The 20,648-nt window shown below is 40.8% G+C and overlaps 1 protein-coding gene across 6 annotated transcripts in view; it reads right to left on the reverse strand.

Annotated features, from left to right (window-relative positions):
• EBF1 (EBF transcription factor 1) overlaps positions 1-20,648 on the reverse strand; it is a 409,466-nt gene that overhangs the window by 14,064 nt on the left and 374,754 nt on the right. For 3 of the 6 annotated variants that reach the window (XM_044450989.1, XM_044450988.1, XM_044450987.1), the window contains exons 12-16: positions 12,003-12,068; positions 10,294-10,471; positions 8,950-9,129; positions 2,582-2,776; positions 2,110-2,285 (exon numbers count right to left, since the gene is read on the reverse strand). In XM_044450989.1, the coding sequence (XP_044306924.1) occupies positions 2,218-2,285; positions 2,582-2,776; positions 8,950-9,129; positions 10,294-10,471; positions 12,003-12,068 (687 nt within the window). In that variant the 3' untranslated portion in view covers positions 2,110-2,217. Of the gene's footprint in view, positions 1-2,109; positions 2,286-2,581; positions 2,777-8,949; positions 9,130-10,293; positions 10,472-12,002; positions 12,069-20,648 lie in introns of those variants that run through there. The other 3 variants (XM_044450986.1, XM_044450985.1, XM_044450984.1) reach the window with 1 other exon arrangement.

Below are 20,648 nucleotides of genomic sequence, written 5' to 3' on the forward strand. Positions count from 1 at the left end.
CTTGCAGAAGATCAGTTCTCTGCATATTTTATGGTAAAACAAACCACTGCAACTTGTTTTATCCTGAAGATTTATGCCCTGGATTTTTCAGCTTCTAATGTGCTAGATATAGCATTTATCTTTAGATATGGTAAGTGCCTTTTGTTTAGGAATAAGTGCTTTCCTTTCTGCTGATACATTTAATATTGAGGATGTTCAATGGCTGCAAGCTGGCTGCTCACTTTCGGTGGCACACAGCATGACCCAGAGGGTCTTGGATATATCAGAAACATTTGGAAGAGCTGATTCTTAAATAAACCTTATGTAAAATGGCTTTAGGCAATGGAGACGTTATTTTCTGTTTGTCACCGGGTTCTGTGAAGACAGACAGACAGACAGACAGAAGAAAAGGAAGCAAGAAAATCCCGGGCTGAGGTGGGCTACAGCATGCATCAGTAACCTCTTCCACCTCCAGCACAGTTTGAGGCAGTTGGTGATTATGAGAACCCTTCTTGTCTAAGTGAGCATGAAAATGTGTACTCCTCTCAGAGCTTTAGAGTGCAGTGCAGTAATTATGGGGGAGGGTTAAGCACAGTAGGGCAGCCGTACAGCAGGCAAACAAGGAATTGGAGGATTCTGCTTCTACACGGCACATGGTCATGAGATGTCAACTGAATATTTTCGTTTTGGGTGTGCAATCCTATGCTCAGATGAGAAATGATTTTAGAATATGCACAGCACAACAGCCTCTTAAAATGTAGGTATGATGGCATGTATCCCTGAAAAAACATCCTTGAAAGAGACGTATCTACGCGTAGGCCTGGTTCCATTTCAGTGTTGATGCAGCTTTAGACAGACCTCTGCTAGAAGCATACAGGAATGCTGATAGATGATAGGACAAAGCCTGTCATGTCAGAGCGTGTTGAATGCTCTGGCATGACATGGAAGAAATGCCTGGGGTACTCCACTTCTACCACTCTGGTTGCATCTCTTTGGTTTGGCATTTCTCCCTTGCCAGCCTAGAACTAACTTAGGCACCCTTCCTATGTACACAAGCTGGCTCCTTCTGGAAATGGAAGAGAGGCTAAGGTTCGAAGAACCAGAGAGCTAGTTGTATAAGCCCAAGGAATATCATTTCAAATAATTTTTTGCAAAGAGCAGCTTTCTCTGTCTTAAAAATATGGAGAAGTTTTTTTTAAGAAGTACAATATAGTGGGAGTGGGTTCAGCTTTTCACTTCTTCTGCTTCTTCATCGTCATCTTTTTCTAATTTGGAAATTCTCCTGGATTGGGAGCAAGTCCTTGAATGGGCCTATGCAGCATTTTGAATGTCAACATCTGATTTTGGGTCTTTCCTTAGTCAGTTCTGAATCCAAACAAGTACAATTACATCATGCATCTTCCAAGGAAGTTGCTAGTGAACAACAAACAAACAAAAACTCCCAGAGGGATCTCTTGAGATGGATTTGTGACATCATTATGTCTCAGCTGGAGTTGGGTTTAGCTCCAGTTAAAGCAGAAAAAGATGAAATCCCAGTATGAAACAAATCCCCCATTTCATATTGGGACTCTTAACATGCAAGAGATGGGACTATCAAATCAAGCTTTTCCCTACCTTATCCCACTAATATCCATACCTTTGCATAACCTCTTGCCAATTAAGAGTTCTATAGACCTTGAAAACTTGCAAATATTTGGTGAACCTGCGGGTGGTGGCCAGTGGGCCCTGGCCAGTTCCATCGTTCCTGTTGATGCCCCTTGTGAAATTGTGGCAAAGCCCTTCCTGCACCCTCTAAATTTTGCAGCTACCCAAGATACATAGATATGCCAGAAATCCATATTCATGTGATTGCTCTGTATGTGGATTATGGAAAGTGAACGGTGTAATAAGGAAGGCATCTACAAAAGTCTATATCATGACATCGAAGAGAAGATTGCCAACATCTGAAGATGATTTCGAAGAATCATAGTACTGTTTGCAAGGTAAGTTAGCTTACATCAGTACATTAATCATGAATAGCTAGTGGTATGCAAGGTAAGAAGAAGGGAAGCCTTACATAAATATTGTTGGTATTGTATATTTAGCAATAAGCTTTCATATGAAAATCAAATGTTGCCCTGGCCTGTTTTCAGTGATGGCCCCCACAAACACTGCTGCTATTAGTTGAGATTTTGCACAGTGGACATGCCAAAGGAAGAACAAAATCAAAAAAAGGAAGGGAAGATTGACTGACGTACTTCAGGAGAAGGCCAGACCCTGGAGAGACCCTGCAGTGGAGTACTTGCTAGAGTCCACAAAAGACTGGTCTAATAAAAGACAGCAACAAGGAATAAGAAGGAAAGAAAAAGAAAGGCGGGTGTTAGTAAGCTGCATTATTACTCATTTTAAGCATACACTCAGACCATGCTTTTAAAGACACAGCATCTCAGTTCAACAGGACAATAAGAGGATGAGGCCAAGCAAGGGAATGAGGTGAATATTAGTGACTCATGGACATCATAGCCTTACACCATGTTCTAGACCATCAAAGATCCATAACCATTCTGACACGATGCAAAGAAATAAAGTGCCATAAAACAGAAACATGCCACGATTGGCCTACCTTGCAGGCTATTCCCATTGGTGCTGGTACAGGTAGGGGGAGGGGAAGTCTGCGGTCTAACAACAGGGGCAAAAGCACTCTTCTGTTTCACCGCTGAGACCATGTTGGCTGGTGAGAAGGAGAAGATCCCGGAGGAGCTGCTACAGTTGGAAGGGAGACTAGTGGAGGAAGCCATAGTTGGGCTGGATGGCACGACTGGAATGAAACAAGAACAAAGACGGAATGCTCTTACCATGGTCTCAGAAGGAAATGCTCACAAGACTGAGTGCCTCTTGACATTATCTGAGGACCTCCCTCCTGGTGCCATCTGCAAGAGTGGCTCTGAAGGTAGCAACAAGGGCGCTTCTCCCACTCCATGGGAGTCCACATGGAGCTGTCATCTCTTCTGGCAACAGGTTAAGGCTGCCCACTACTCCCAGGCATAAGATGGCTTGTGCTTTTTGTGAACACTGATTTCACTGTTTAATCGTTTACATTTTGTACTTTGAGATTGTATGCAGTATTGGATTATATTTGTATTTTGTTCTGCGTTTGATTATTGTACCTATGTTTTATGAATTGTTGGACTGGCCAGAGAGTTTTGAATACTGGGCAGTACAGAAATGAAATAAACAGTACTGCTTCCACCGCTGCTGCCTCTTTCTCCCACGGGACTCAGGACTTCTGATATTATCTCTGAGATGCAGGAAGAAGCTGTGCTGAAGTGGTTACTATTCTGTATAGGAACTATCCAGAGGGGTTCTGAAAAGCATCCCAGATCTCACCCCACTGTGGGCCTTTTCACAATCTTCTCAGCCCTATTACTTGCTTGCTCATTAAAACCCTCACCTGTGTTCCATTTCACATATGCTGCTGCACATAGCTCAGTCTAAGAGGCAAATCCTAGGATCCTTTTTCATGTCACAAAGAATGTTGGGGAAAATTTGCTAATTATGTGAAACTTGATGCATTCCAAAAATAGCACCTCTGCAACTCTAAAAAGGATTCTGGGATGATGTCCCATTGTTCAGTTGTTGTTTTTTAAAAAAGCCTGTTTACAGACTTTTTGTTTCCCCTTACTGTATTTATATATTTCTGCTTTCCCCATTACTTAATTGCAGGTACACATACATGTTTTTGTTGGGGGAAAAATCTCTAAAGCTGTCCTGAACCTTTCCATAAAAAATAAAAATGTAACTTGAAATGGTTATACTACAAAACTATTTTGCTGTTTTATAGTATTATTTTAGCATCCACTACATCTCATGATTAAGGTTGCAATTATAAGCACACTTACCTATGCATTCAGTCAATTGACTTACTTCTAAACAAACATATATTACATAGGACTGCATTGTATGGATGCAATTCTGTATACCCTAACTTGGAAATAATTGAATTCAATGGAATTTAATTGTCTGGAAGCCTCCTTGATCTCCTTGAAAATGATAATGGTGCCCAGATGGCTTGACCTAGGTTAGCCTGACACCTATCGCTTTTGTACCAACATACATGAAGGAACTGCCAGTTTTACATTTCCAAGTAGCTTTATCAACTCCGGTAAATACATAATTTGATTCTGAAAGGCAGATGTACTTTTCAAAATCCTGCTGATGCTGTAGAAAGGCATTGATTCATGTCTTTGAGTGACCCATTCATCATTTAAGAGCGGCTTTCTTTTCTTAATATAGTGCCAAATTAGTACAGAATCATTGGCATCCATTTCTTTGAAAAAAAGAGAAGACTCACATGCTGGTCAAATGACTTTTTTCCTCAGCTTGTTCAGAAGCTGTTCATGCTCAGGATTATGAATAATTAAATGGGAGGTGAATGAACATTTAAGTCAGCTGAGCTTTAGATTATTACTGCATTTGCGTTTATGTAGATAAAATCAACCTCCCAGAATCTTTGTGTGAGAATCTGATATCATATTTGTGAACACTGAGGAAATCAATTAATGGAAATTAAATGTTCAAAGTTTCACAGTCTGACAGATATAATCTTGGTCTAAAGTCACTCAGTATCTGCAAGGACTTGTTAAGGCAGAGCAATCAAAGCACCTAAATTGAATTGCTACTATACAGCAATTAGTTTATTGATTTAATTAAGACTGCCACCTTTCTAATTCTCAGGCCATGATTGAAACATTTTCTGATTGAACATATTTGCCATTAGCAGGACAGGAGGATTCACCAGAAAAATATGAAGATGATGGTAGCAATGATAATAATAATGATGGCAAGAGGAAACAGTTCAAAAGGTGAATCAGCCCAGGCTAATGAAATAACGTATGGCTGAAATATTTTTAAAAGACCCAAGAATAGGGCTTAAATTAATACATCACCATAGATTATCATTTCAGTCTGCAATCTTGTTAATTCAGTTTAATGCTGTAGAGAGTTTCAACTGTTAATATACGTCTATCAGAGGGCTGTATTTGGTGGATCAAATTTCCAACCCTTCCTGCAGTTACCCATGTACTCCCCAAAATCTGCTCCAGAGGATTGAGGGACCACTGGAGCAGATTTGAAGCCATAACTGGGGCTGCAGGAGTTACATGCAGGAAAATGCCCATCACACAAGTGGTCATCTTGTAAGGAGCAACACAGCGCCCCCTGTGGCTTGATAGAGGAGGGAGCCTGCCTCACCTTGCAAGCATTTGCAGGACCAGTATCAGGCCTGTAGGTACTTGTGGGGATTAGAGCCACTACAATCATGGGAATCAGCTGGAAGCCAAAGATGGTGCTGTAAAAGACCACTCAGCCATGCTAGTTTTGCCACAGCATCAATAGCCTTTATGGTGGCTGCTTTACATTCCCAATCCTGCTTCTGTCTCTGTCAGGTAACTGAGCCTCACTTGTTCCCAACCCTGTCTTTGCCTCTGACCCTAACACACCTTGCTAGTATCTGCCCCTCGCCTTTGCCTGAAAGCCAACTGCATCTCACCAAGACCTCCATCATCCCTGGTGCTAGATCTCCAGATATAGATTGTAACTTGCCACTTATATCCCAGAACTGATGCATCTTTTCACTAATACTGGATTTAAGAAGTAAATTTGTTTATTTGTTGTTATTTATTTAAACCATTTTTATGCTGCCCCATTTGCAAAAAGCCTTGGGCGGCTTACAACCTTAATAAATAAACATAAATAGTTATATAATTAGAGTTAAAAAAAGTGGAAACATCTTGGCATGTACATAAAAACTCAATAAATACAATTCATAAATTAACAATTAAAATAACTTTTAAATAAAAGGGTCTTGGCCTGGTGCCGAAAAACAAATAACGACAGTGCCAGGCGGACCTCTCTGGGGAGCGCATTCCATAGGTGGGGTGCCACCGCAGAGAAAGCCCTCCTCCGGGTACTCACCCTCCTAATATCTTTCACGGAGGGTTCCCAGAGAAGGGCCTCTGCTGCCGATCTCAAGGGGTGGGAGGGCATATATGGACACAAGTGCTCCTTCAGATGACAAGGTCCCAAGCCGTTGAGGGCTTTATAGGTCATAACCAACACCTTGAATTGGGCCCGAACTTCAATGGGGAGCCAGTGAAGCTGACGGAGAACTGGGGTTATATGAGAACAATGTCCAGTCCCCATCAGCAACCTGGCAGCTCTGTTTTGCACCAATTGAAGTATCCGGACCATCTTCAAAGGTAGCCCCATGTAGAGCACGTTACAGAAGTCTAATTGGGAAGTTACCAGTGCATGTGTCACTGTCGCCAGGCAATCGGTCTCTAGGTAGGGATGCAGCTGATGGATCAGCCGAAACTGAAGGAAAGCGCTCCTTGCCACTGCTATCACCTGAGCTTCTAATGACAGCTCAGGGTCGAGGAGCACCCCTAAGCTGCGAACCTTGTCCCTAAGAGAGAGTGCAACCCCATTCAGGACAAGGACCAGGTCCCCCACCCCGAAGCCCGAACCACCTACCAACAGGACCTCCATCTTGTCTGGATTGAGCTTCAGTTTATTGGCCCTCATTCAGCCCATTACCTCGGCCAGGCACCAATTCAGTACAGCTACTGCCTTACCTGGATTGGTTGAAAATGAGAGGTAGAGCTGGGTATCATCAGCGTACTGATGATTCCGCAGCCCACACCTCCTAATGACCTCTCCCAGTGGTTTCATGTAGACGTTGAATAGCAAGGGGGACAAAATGGACCCCTGCAGAACTCCATGGCATAACTGCCATGGCGCAGAGGCATAGTCCCCCAGCACCACCTTCTGGAATTGGCCATTGAGATGGGAGCAGAACCACCGCAGAGCAGTGCCCCCAACTCCCATTCCCACTAGCCTATCCAGAAGGATACCATGGTCGATGGTATCGAAAGCTGCTGAGCGGTCCAGGAGAACCAACAGGGATGCACTCCCCCTGTCTCTCCCTCTGCACAGGTCATCATACAGAGCGACCAAGGCAGATTCAGTACTGTACCTGGGTCTGAAGCTGGACTGAAATGGGTCTAGATAATCCGTTTCATCCAAGAGAGCTTGGAGTTGTCCCGCCACCACCCGCTCTAGCACCTTGCCCAGGAACGGGATGTTGGCCACCGGTCTATAATTGGCGGCCACCTCTGGATCCAGGGATGCCTTCTTTAGGACTGGCTGGACTACCACTCCTTTAAAGGGGCAGGTACCTGGCCGTCCCTTAGAGAGGCATTGACAACCTCCAGGATCCAGGTCCCTATCCCGTCCTTGGCTTTCTTGAGTAGCCAAGATGGGCAAGGGTCCAGTAAGCAGGTGGTAGGACGTACTTGTCCAAGCACCTTGTCCACATCATCAGGCCGCAACAACTGAAATTCATCCATCAATTGTGGACCAGATGGCAACACTGGCACCTCCCCCAAAGGTTCTAGTCACTAGCGGAGTCTAGCTCGTGACGAATCTGAGCGATTTTCTCCTTGAAACGCTTGGTGAAGTCGTCACAGCGGGCCGTCGAGGGTGGCACAGGATCTCTTTTAGGGCCTGGATGAACCAGTCCTTGTACCACCCAAAAGAGCTCTGCCGGACGGCATTGTGAGGAGGCAATGGAAGCGGAGAAGAATTTCTTCTTCGCCGCCCTCACCGCCACAGCATAGGCCCGATAATGGGCTCTTAAGTGTGTTCGGTCAGATTCATCCCGTTCAAGAAATCCTGTTCAAGAAACTTGAACTGTGGCAAGACAGAACTGTATCTACTTTCTGTTTTTCTTTTTTTTTTAATTTAAGGAGCAGTAATGACTGGGTCCTTGTTTTAAATAAAATGGGGGTAATGGGGAGGCACAACACTTTCAATTATGTAATATTTTTATGCTCTAATACAATTGACAGCTAATCTACTCATTATTCACACTGAGTCAAAATCTGCCCATAAAAGGAGCAAGGAGCTGAATCCCCATTATCAGGGTGCTTTGAATAGCATGGACCCAGTCCAGCATTCCCCATATGCTGATGCAATCTGCCAATTGCTACACTTCCTCCACTGAAATGGAGAGCTGGCTTCCAAATCTCAACCTCCTGTTTACGGGATGACAGTCCTCTACTTTGCCACTCCCTTCCAGTTATTGGTATTATTTAAGTTTATTTTTTATTTTATTTTGATTGATATCCTGCCTTTTCCCTACAAAGAGCTCAAGGCAGCTTACATCATTCTCCTCTTCCATCTTATCCCCACAACAACAATCCTGTGAGGTAGGTTGGGCTGAGAGTCTGTGACTGGCCTAAAGTCACCCAGTTGGCTCCATGGCTGAGCGGGGACTAGAACCCAGATCGTCTGAGTCCCAGTCCCACTCTCTAACCAGTACGCCACACCAGCTCTCAAGTTGGTGTGAAGTTGAAGCAAGCAAGCTGCTGCTTGTCATTGCACTTGTGAACCTTGTTCAGCAAGGTGAATTGTCCGAGTAGCATCCTTTTGAGCACTGGTCCCCTGATTCCAAACAGGAAGAAGATTCCTGGAATGGGGCTTCTGATCATCTAATGTTTTGAAATGTGGACCTGATTTATTTCTAGATGGGAGATCCTTGGAGCCCCATATATGTGGGCCTGAGGTTTTCCTTAAATAAAATATAAACTTAAAATTATATATCAATATCTGAAGTACAAAGTTGTTTTAGGAAATGGAAAGCAAAGGCTAGAAAGAGCTAGATAAAGTATTGTACTGAAAAATCAATAACCAATGAATTTCTTTCAACTATTTACTACTACAAAAAATAACAATTAAAGAAATGGCTAGCTGTACTGATGTTTCTGAAGTCCTTACAGTGCAATCATGTGCATGTGTACTCTGAAGTAAATCCTACTGAATCTAATGAGATGGGTATGTACATGCAAGATTTCAGTCTCAGGTTCATTACAAAAGGTTTGGACATTCAAGTCAACTATTCAGTATAAATTGTGCAATTTGTATCATACGTACTGGCATAGGGAGAGTTGGCAGCAGATCCATTCAAAAATGTTGGAGATCCACCTAAATTGGACATTCCAGCATTTCCATATCCATTCATGCTTGTCGTGACTGAATTGTAGTTTGTCTGCTGAGGAGTAGTGCTTGGCACATAACCGTGAGGCGACACACTGCTCGAGTTGCGAGTAAAACCTTTTGTAGAAAGTTAAAGACAGTGGCTTGTCAACAGAGAGTGAACTCAATTTCAAAACTTCCTGAACACTGCTATTCTAAAATTGAAGGAAGTTTCAGGAGAAATGCAATTCTGGAGTGAGAGAGTGAAGGTGCAGGAAACATTGTTGTATGATGGTTCAGTTATATTATAAGCAATTTATTGAGAGTGCAACCCAGTGGAGATGCCCAGAAGCCTCCAACCTGAAGGATTACAAGCATCCTGTTAAGGGCGGGATCTTTGCTTCCCTGCTCCTCCTGCCCTGCAACCCCAGAGCTCTGGATAGGGAGGTCAGGAGGCTGAAGGGACACCAGGAGATGTCCCATCCTAGCAGCCCCAGTCTCCTCCCCTTCCTGCTTCCCAGAATTGCCTCTGAGAAGCAGCCAACCTTCTGTATCAGGGAGGAGGGGGATCTGAGCAGCTCTGCTTCCAACTTCGAATCTGAGAATCTGAAAGATCATATGGCCCACTAGATGTTGTCTAGAAGCAACAGAATTCCTCTGAAAACGTTTGTTTATTATTTAGAATTTATACCTGTTAGCTTCTCTAGGTGCTGTATAAAATGGATTAAATGTACATGGTTCTTAGAAATCCAACAATTAAACTTCAAAATCTAAACATGAGAGCAAACTCCCTCGCACCTAATCTTGGGCATCCTGAACTAGAGCACGAGGCCACGTGTTCAGGCTCTTGGCTACACTGCCTTCCATTTGTGACACACTATAAACCAATAAGCTTATGTCACAGTATGTTTATGGCAGAAACAGTTTGGTGAGGAAACTTCTGCCTCAGAGGGAACTTTCTAGTTCTAGTTAAACTTTCTAGATTAACTTTCTAGTTAAAAACTTCTCTTTTGGATTAATTGACTATCCAATGACACAATTAAATATTTAATTTACCATGTACCTGTCAGGTTAACATAAAACCAAGAAAAAAACACTAGACATCTGCTTATGTAAGTAGTTTGTATTTTATTTGGATCATGTGCTGTTCTCTATGTTACACTAATAAAAATAAGCAAAAAAGGTCAATGAACTATATATGATGCCATTTATTAAATATATATGCTATCTGAATCCTCATTTTTGATATCCTGTGTCTCAGATGTGGCTACAATTACAAAAGGATTATTTTTTACATCTTACCCTGATTGGTGGCCTGTGATGCTTCTGAGACATTGACTGCTAACTGGCCGCTAAAGGAATTCACACCCATCATTCCTGCATGGACTGATGTATTGGCGAGAGCTGGGAGTTGGTTATGATTGCGTGGGACGCTGTAGAGTGCTTCTGCGATATCAGCTGCTCTTTTCAGAATTATTTCCTGGGGAAAAGTGTTGAGAGAGGCAACATAGTATTTAAGACCAGATAATGAGTCTACAGTGATGTGTGTGGACAATCGATGGTCATGTTCACACATCATGCTAAGCCTCCCTGCAAATAAACCATGGTTGGTTGATGGGTCGTGGGACAACTCGTGGTGTACCTAATAGCATGATTCAGCTCAGCCTGGCTTGTTCTCCCACTCCTTCCTCCTCAGTCCTCCAGCTGCTATCCCAATATCCTTTGCAGCAGAACCTACCATGTTTTCCCTTCCCAGTCTGATTGCTACACCTTCTTGTGCACTGCATTTTTTTCAGAGTTGCAAAATGTACAGTTCAGGTTCTCTTGGACCATTAAATTCATAATTTTGATGTTGTTGTTGTAGTTTTGCAGGTGCACAAGTGAAGTTTATAACTAGCCATGTTGATGTCTTTGTCCATTTCAGCTGTCAAAAGAAGTGGCACGTGCAGTAGGTGATGGGCCAGCAGGGCAACCTCACACACAGGCTAATTTGTACTCGGCTGAAAATCACCAGTAAAGGGAAAGAAAGATAGAGAAGGAGGTACATCAAAGTGCTGACCTGAGAGTTCTCACCGCCTTTCACATTGTCAACACTTCCCCATATCTCCCACACATTTTGTAGCTCCTCTTTGGAGAACACACCTGAGAAGGTGGCTGCATAGAACAGAGCGCATGAAACCACCCGGGAGGGGCTGCAAGTCCCACTTGTGTTAGATCTGCATTTGCTCCATCCCACCGTGCCTCCTTTATAGAGTCAAGGAGGGGAAGTTGCTCTTTTTTATTTTATTTATTTTTTGACAAAGAAATATATGTAGATTGGAAGGCTGGGAACTAAATGGAGGGGAAATGTATGCAGATTCAATGGCAAGAAATCTGTATATATTCCCCACTCTGGAAAATGTGTACATTCCCCCTGCCCTAAAGTAAAGGATCATTTCCTAGAATCAATGCATATTGAAGCTCTGGAGTAGTAATTGCTGGGAGACAAAGAGAACATTTCAGCATCTGTCTTCATGTCAAAGGAGCCTACCCATGTATTCCTGTGACACTGTGACCTCCTCACTTGGTGAGAATTATTTTGGCCTTCGCTTCCAAAATGATTCTGACACTCCAAGGAGAATATCCCGTTTGCTTATATCATTTTGTGCTCAATTTTATGCTGAATGCTTGCATGAACTAATCCCACCTTAACCCCCAGAACAAATTACACATTTGCAAAGCATTAATATTCAAATTCTATTGAAAGTATAACCACGTAAAAACTAAAAACAACCACTGATATAGACAGACATTTGAGAGATGATGCCCAGTTTTTAGTTTATTTATTTTTTAATTCCATCCAAGAGACACTATTGATGGAACAAGATCCTCAGGATCCAAACCATCATGGTGCTCTCATGTGCCTTTTTCCTCAAATGTTATTCCACAACAGTATGGCTGAGTAGGCTCTCCCTGCCACACGGATGCCAAGTACTCAGCCTTGGAAACTATGCACTAAAGAGTGGCTTTACCTGGTTATTATGTGGCATGCCGTAGAGTGCTTCCACTAGATCAGCTGCCCTCTTGAGTATTACTTCCTGTTGGGAGAGGGACAAAAAAGAGACGTGTTCTTTATGAGTTCAATAAACTGTATAGAGCAAAGTGTCTGCAGCTTCAATGTTCAACGTTATCTTCTGCACAAAATAGTCTTATGAAGCAACAGTACTTAATGGATTCAGAATATTGTTAAATCACAAGTTCACCTTGTTCAAACACAGAAGCTTAATGAAGTTGAAAGGTGAAATTTATTTGTGCTGCAAAGTAAGATCTGTCAGTCAATTGCCTACTGCCTGCATGATAAGCCATTTGTGGGTTTATTGCAGAATAAGGACTATCATCATCTGTTAGACTGCTGGCATGGCATTGACTCAGAGGATGTTATGGATTTCATGGATCTTATTTTGTTCTTAATTTATGCTACACAAAACAGTAACCTTATCAGATCAAGCATGTTGTTAGGCTATCTCTGGGATGCAGTTGATCTGATAACAATATAACATCCAACTTATATGCCTCATTTTCCTTTGTCATGAGTAGGTGCTTCAACCCTATAGTCACACTGGATACACTATGAAAGAAAAGAAAGAGTTTAAAGACAACCAGAAGTCCCAAAAAATGACTTTTCTAACCATTTTCTGAAAGGAAATGCCACTTAGAACTACGGCAGAAGAAGTGCCTGAATTCTGGGCATAACCCTACCTTTAATTTTCAGGGTAGCTCACTTCTGTACCTGAACATTTCTTTACAATCAATTTTATTTATTTATTTATTTATTTATTTATTTATTTATTTATTTAGGAGACTTCTATGCTGCCCCATTTGGCGGCTCACAATCATATATAAACTTCAAAATAGAATATAAATTAACAATATAAATTAACAATATAAATATGGGACTATCTATTTATTCTCTATCTCTTGCTATATCCCCATGCATTCAAAATGGACATCTGAATAAGCTTTCAAATGTTTAGCATGTAAAAACTTACAAGGGTATTCATGAAAAAAACATTTATTTAAATTACAGACCATAAGATCTCTTTCAACAATACCACACTGATATCCACTGGTTCAATAACAAACAAAGAAAACAGGTGATTTGATTTTTTAAAAATTATTTTCTACAGCTTAAAATAATAAAAAAGCTGAATCCAAATATATTTCTACAAAACAGGAGGCAAAATGGGGGGGGGGAGTTCTACTGACTTTTCAAGTAAAGTTGAAAAATTTAACTGGGAATGTTTTATACACTAGCTAGATTTTCTAACCAAAAGAAGTAGTAATGCTCAATTTTCATATACTATAGTCTCTGATCAGAAAATAGAGATATAATTGCATTCATTTTGCTGTCACCATAACCTTCAAAATCCTCGAACAACTCTTCAGATGACAAGCTTTTAGATGCATATTAGCATTTTTTCAATTTAAAATTCTCCACAATTCTCCACAATATATGCTAAAATAGTTGTCATACTGCAGTAGCTACTTATGACATACATGATGTCCTAAATTTTAAAATGAGACGAGAAAGTACGCATGTGTTTTGAATCCCCAGTAAACATTTATCATTCCTTAAAACCGCTGCATATTCTCCCTTTCCGGATTCACATTTCAATTATTTTTCACACATGCAGCCAGGTGCATTATATAATTGATGGATTCTGAATCAATGCATTTGAGATTATTTCTGAAGAGATCACTAGCTGCAGCCTTTGTCTTTTCTGTGCATCTTGACCAAGGCACTAAATAATTTAAATGGGTACGAACTGAATGCACACGATACCCATATGGAATCAGGCCATGCAGTTTTAGCTGAGCCACTTAGAATGTCGGTAAGCTCTGCCTGCCTTGTAAAAGATTAAAATTCTAGAACAGGAAAGAAGAGCTGCTTGTCAGATTTGACTTTTCCAGTCCGCAGCAAACTAAAACATCTTGTTTAGGCAAATTGACTTTGAAAATGAAAAATTGTCCTAGGCGAAATCACAGCCTGGAATGCCAGGACTGAAACACTTGCAGTAATATTACTGTTATATGTATTTGAACTGAATTATTGTTGTTGGTGTTGTTGTAGTAAAAACAATTTGTACTTCCATCTTACTTAGCATACATTTTAGAGTAAAAATTTATTTACTCAAGTTGCAATTCACAACCTATGCGAATTGCATAGGTTGTTCACTAAAACAGAACTGCCCAGGGGAAAAGGGTCCATGGATTACGGCCTTAATACAAGTACACAGGTGTAGGCCAGGACCACCATTCCACCAGCAGAAAGAAACCCCCCTCCTCATCACCCCCCTTCCCCAATATGCTCCAAATCAGGGGCACATATGCAAAGAAAGCACAGGGAAGTCACTTTCTGCAAGGGGTATCTTTTTATTGGCTGAAGCAGTTGTGGATCTAACACAGAGAAATCTAAACTTCCATTTTCAAGCAGTTATGTAACAGTGAACCACGAGAACAGCCAAGCCAAGCCTATGTCATCCACTAGAGTACACTAAATAAGTGCCATTACAATTTAGAGCTAAGCAGTGTTTTACTCGTCTTTCCCTTGCAATAAGCAACTTCCTCTATGCACCATGCTGTTTCAAACAACTTCTCCTGATGATCTTTGGAATATCTCCTTGGCACCAAATTTGTCATCTTTTTGGCAAGGCAGGCCAGGTCAAGACAGCCTTTAAACACCTCCTTGGTCATTCAGGGCCTGATTCAATTAGCCAGGTGCCTTTTATTTTTGGCTGGGTCTTTTTAGTTGTCTTTTACTATTTTAATTTTTTATGCTTTTTAAATTAATTTTAACTCTTGTTGTTTTTATCAATTGTATTTTATAGTTTTTAAAGCTTTTGTAATCTGCCCAGGAAGCTTCGGCTATGTGAGGTATAGAAATGTTAATAATAATAATAAAAATCATGTGACACTGTTGATTTAGGCAAAGCAAATGTTATGCAAACACACTTTTGACAGATAATTCTGAGCTTTTCCTGGAACAATGATCAGAGTGCCTGTATTCAGATTGGTCTCTCATAAGGACCACACCATGGTAAGCATAATTTAGGACATTTTCAGTCCTCACTCAGTTTCCATCATTTCTTCAGATATGAAGCAGCCCCAAAAAGTCTTTGGTAAGCCACGGCAACAGACCCTGCAAGGTGCTTGAATTGCGGTGACCAGAAAATTGTTCTCACCTCCGTGTCATTACGCTCCCAGTGAACCAGCCCCCGAGCGTGTTTGTGTTCAGGATCTAATATATTGCCTTTCAATCAGAGCTGAGAGCCACTGAACACATAGACAGAACATGACGAGCAGGTCAGGAAAGCAATAAAGATTTTACAGAGCTGTCCAAGGTGCTAAATTTACTCAATAATGGGTTTGGCACCATAGTGTTAACCTCTCATTTACTACCAGTTTGAGAGACTAAATTGAAGTAGCTGACTTCATTTACCTTGAAATGTATATTTTATGACATTATGTAAGTAGATGGAAAGGGCACTGTAGCTTTAACAATTTAGGGACTAAAGCATGTTTAAGAGGAAGCCTGGCTATTTATTGTGCATTGCACTTAAACTATATGGAATATTAAAATGCACTGATTAAATTTGTAAATGGTATTATGAGGAGCATAGCTAATATAAGAAGATCTATACCTTCGAACATGAAAGAGATATTGTGGCTCTGAAAGAATGCACAGAGGTAAGATGCTTAGAAACCACTTCTCTAACAGAGGATTTGTCCTTAAGGAGATGCCAGCATAACTAAATTGAAATATATGGCTGTTCAATGTTTTCTTCCTGGATAAAAGTTGAAACACTCTCAAGTGCAATAACAATGTAATGAATGCAACATTTTCAGAAGCCATTTTTCATTCAAACATCATAAGGTATACAATGTGATTCTGTGTGATGGTTTTCCATCTCCTTTTCAGTGCACTCTGCATCTCTTCTTCATCCAATATGTCTGAATGTTGGATGGTTTTGCCTGCAGTTCCAAACATACTTACCTGGGAGTAAGTACTAAACTTTGTGTAACCAGTTGCAGGATTGTACTGTTGGTTTTAACGAGGGCAAACCTTCCATCAGCAACTAGCCAGTCATTTTAAAGGGAGACCAAAATAATATAGAGGCATCATACCATGAATCTCATGCCCATTGGTCTGACAGTTGCCTGGTCAGTCACATGTTTAGACATTCAGAACATTACAAAAATCCACAGCAAAACCTGAACAGAGCTGAGAGATATTCACGGAGTAGCCTGTTTTACTGTTCCTTTCAAATGGCTGGCTATCGAACTTGTTTGGGTTTTTTCCTCACACATGGAACAAACCTGGTTTGTAGTTTAGGGGTGCTCATGCCCTGTCACGGGAAGCACATGTGGCCTTGGTGGCATGTAGCACCTTTTGCAAGCTTAGGCTGATATAGCAGCTATGACCTTACCTGAAAAGGGAGTACCCAGCTAGTTATCCATGGCCTGGTCACCTCTTGTTTGGACTAGTGCAGTGTGCTTTGCAGAAGGCTGCCTTTGAAAACAGTCTCAAAGCTTTAGCTAATCCCAATGAATTTATTAACAAGCCTGTACAAATCACATTAAATCAGTGCGTCATGATCTGTACTGGTTTCTCATGCATTTCCACAATTCCGAGTCCTGATATTAAGCTTTAAAGCCCCCAATGGCTTGGGAATGGTCCATCCAAAGCACTGGCTCCTCCTAGGTATACCTGCCTAGATCCTAAGGTCATCTACAGAAGCTGACTTTTTGTGCTCTAGTCCATTGAGAAGGACTAGAGAATTGAGAAGGCTTTCTCAGCTGTGGCTTTCTGATTGTGGAATGCACAATTGTGGAATGCACTGACGTTTGTCTGGAACTCATGTTGTCATTTTCTTGGCACCAGGCAAAGTCCTTTTTACAATCCTAGGCTTTTAAAATCTTGCATTCCTGCAGGTTTTTCCCTTGCTTGCTTCTTTGGCTTTATTCTGTTGTTTTAAACATTTTGAAGTTCTTATACTCGGGTGAATCCAACGATACACTTGCAGAAGAACAAAGAAGAATCCCTATAGCTCCACTAGCAATTGGCAGTTGCTAGCAGGCTTCGACTGAGTAGTGCAAGTGACAACTAGGCTAATGAAGTCACAATGAGTTGCACAACACCTTATGCAATGGCTTGCAAAACAGTTTCTCAACAGTTGGCACAATTGAAGTACTGGATCTGATACTTGCATAGGGTAAAAATGGGGATTCTGCAAGCAGTAGCAGCTTCAGTGTAGCAGTGCAACACTGCTGGACCCAAGCTTTATGTTTTAGTGTGTTTTTATATTGTATGGTTTCAAGTTTTTGTAAACTTCCAAGAGAGTTTTGACTGTTGGACAATATAGAATTATTCCAAATAAATAAAAAATACATAGCTCCTAAAGCTTGATATTAGTGTTTACCATGAGGTAAGAGGGGTGTGCAGTGTTGAACCTGCTTTCATATTATCACTGGTAGGAGAGATATTTCTTAGCCCAGCCAGATACAAAAAGAACTTGCAAGAAATGAGAAGGTCTGTGGTCTGGACCTTATCAACTGGAATTGTTCCTGATTTTATGGCTGTTATGTGTAGGGTCTCAAAGGGAAAGGAAAAAAAAAACCTATTATGATCTCATTTATAGGACCTGCTATTAAGAAAATTTCAAACTCTTTGTTACAGGAATTAAGATAGAGTACTGTACTGAGGTCCACTGGCCTACATTTAAGTTTTGCTAGCAGTAATTGCTGAAGCACGCTAAAAGATTGAGATGGATTTTTATTTTAATTGAAGGGAGAAGTTCTCAGCCAACCTAGACAACAGCAAGGAGAAGGTTTGTGGCCTGGAGTTTATTGACTAGGATTGTTCCTAATTTGATTGCTGGCTCAAGTTTCAAGCCAATGCACCAAAAGCAAAGGAAGCCAGTGAAACAGGTGTCTAAAAGTGGCACATACCTTTTGAAGGTAATTAACTAGCCAAGCCTTGCTGTGTGTTTTCCATTCTCTTTGTCCTATAATTAGGAACATATAAATACACCCCCCCTCAAATCTACCATTTAGATGTGCTTCAAAATGAGCTTCAATCCAGGTGCTACAGTCATAGGACTTGACTAGGATAGGTCAGTTTAAATGCCAGGATCCTCTTTCAAGAACGGAGCATAGAAAATCATGAAAACAAAATTCTGTTTGGTACACTGACATTTTTGCTATCTTAGAAGGAAAGTGAATATTTATGTTCATTGTGTAAAGTTTTTCCATCTGAAGAAAGTAGCTTAGACATAAGGCTAATATCAGATCCATAGACACATGTGTCAGCAAAGATACACTCATGAAGATGCAATTGCCTTTAAAAAATTGCACAGTGAACACAGTGAAAACAAAATTAATATTTCTGCTTAGCTTTTATTTTATTTTAAAAATACAGTTAAAGAGTAAAGAAAGAAAATTAATAGCTTACTCTGTTTTTAAAAAGGAGAGACATATTCTCTCTAACCTAAAGTTAGTTAGCTGGGGTAGTAATATTACTATGGAGTGATTATTCTTTTTATTATGTAGCTGAATCATTTGTCCAAACAACTACTGAAATTTTTGATACATACACCCAGGGAACCAAATGCTTCAGCTTCTTTCACTGAGAGGTCTTTCTGTACATTGAGTCAGATATGAAAGTGAATTTAGCTGTCACATTGTTTGAGAGACAATACTGGTGCAGAAAAAGATAGAAATGACAGGAATACTGTTGGACATTTAAGTGTTAAATCCATAGAAACTCTCCTACTTTCAGGTTTCTGCAACAGAAATAGCCCTACTTTGTTTGGTTTTTGATATGGATAATACCACGGAGGAATCATCAAAGCATGCAACTTGCCTTTAAAATGAATTATAATCTCCTATATAAATGCCCAGTGCTTTGTTGGCTGAACCACTTTCCTCAAAATGAAAACCATTTTCCATACATGGTTCACTGGGGTCAAATTTCATCATGACAACTATATTTTGTGCCCCTTCTTAGGAAGATAATGCTACAACATTCTCGTTGACCTCTGCTTTTACATTATGCTGAAATGGGTAGAAAGTAGTGCATGTGGACCCTGAAGTGATGTAAAAAACCCCAACCCTCCAGGAAATGATTTGTTACAGGCAACATGTTCTTTGGGAGCTTTCTACTAGCTATGAAGCTTATCAACCACCTAACATACCAATGCACTTGGCAAGAGAAAGCGCTTTAGCAAGCCTAATACACATATTCGTACGTGCTACCTCAATATAATATCATCTTATAATGATCTGTTAGCATTGCACTGTGACAAAGATTAGAAATAATTCATTTTCTGCAGAGGTGCTTAATGAACATGATGTCATTCATAGTTCCCAGAATTCCATATTTTGCAGAGGTTCTGGCTTATACATTCTTGTTTTGTGAATGCTGCAAATTGCCCAGTTATATTCCGAATGCAAACTCTGTTTTGAGAAAAAAACAGCCCTACACATTTCAGTTTAAAATAATAAGGATGGAAACCTTAAGTGGCAATCGGTTCCATGGAATTTATAAGTAGGACTACCTTCTGAGTAAACATGTCTAGGATTGAGCTGCAATCTATTTACTAACACAGAGGATGGCAACTTGTGGACTTCAAGATGCTTTCACCTACAGCTGTTATGATCCTTCAACATGGATTATGCTGGCTAATGCAGATGCTAGTTGTAGGCTAAAATATCTGGAGGCCAGCCCTGCAGTAATAATGTCCCCCTTTCAATTAGGACATAAATTGGCTTGTGCCATGTTGCGTTTTGCATTTAGATGCTTGGAAGCGCATTCTTTTTCAGGAAATGTTTGAATTCAGTATAACAAATCAAGGATGAAGATGTGCTCCAGTAAACAAAGTCACTTAACTAAAGGGAAGAAAAGTCTCTCCAATCTGTGATGGTCTCCATAGTCTTCAGCCCAACCGAAGATCACTGCCTATGCCTAAGGCACTAACAAAAACACTCATGCATGGCCTTGCCACCTGCTCCACATTCAGCCATGCTTAATAAAATATAGCAGGCATACATGAGACAGCGGAATCTTTGAACACTGAAGGGTAAACGCATGCAGGAACCAGGCCATGAACATATTACAAATCAATGAGAAAGACATATCTTGATGACAAGGGTGATAATGCCACAGCAGGGAAGTGAAAATCTCATTCGCAGAATTCAGCACTGAAAAGACTAAACTTTGATAACCCTTATGACCATTGTATGGCTCCGTCTTCCAAAATATTCCCTGGTGTAATTTGCCACTACTTTGGCAAAAGTACTCTTTAAAGCATAAGATATGGGGGCACAAACACACAATAGTGTTCCACATGCCCTTTATACTTTCCGAAAGTATGTATTTCATCTGTTTTTATTATTAATTTTTTATTACATTGTATACTGCCCAAGGAGCCCTATAGGGCTAGAGGAGCAGCTTAGAAATCTACTAACTAACTAACTAAAGCGCTAAGGCAACGGGACAATCCATGCTGGGGGAAGAACAGCTCTGATGGTGAAGGAGGTCTCAGCATCCCAAGCGAAAGCAGAGACTTTGGCATGCAATTCTTACATTGCAACTTTGCCATTGAGTCTCGCTATGGCCA

Source organism: Varanus komodoensis, unplaced genomic scaffold (assembly GCF_004798865.1).
Source record: "Varanus komodoensis strain SLA01 unplaced genomic scaffold, ASM479886v1 scaffold6_1, whole genome shotgun sequence".
NCBI classification, from domain to species: domain Eukaryota; kingdom Metazoa; phylum Chordata; class Lepidosauria; order Squamata; family Varanidae; genus Varanus; species Varanus komodoensis.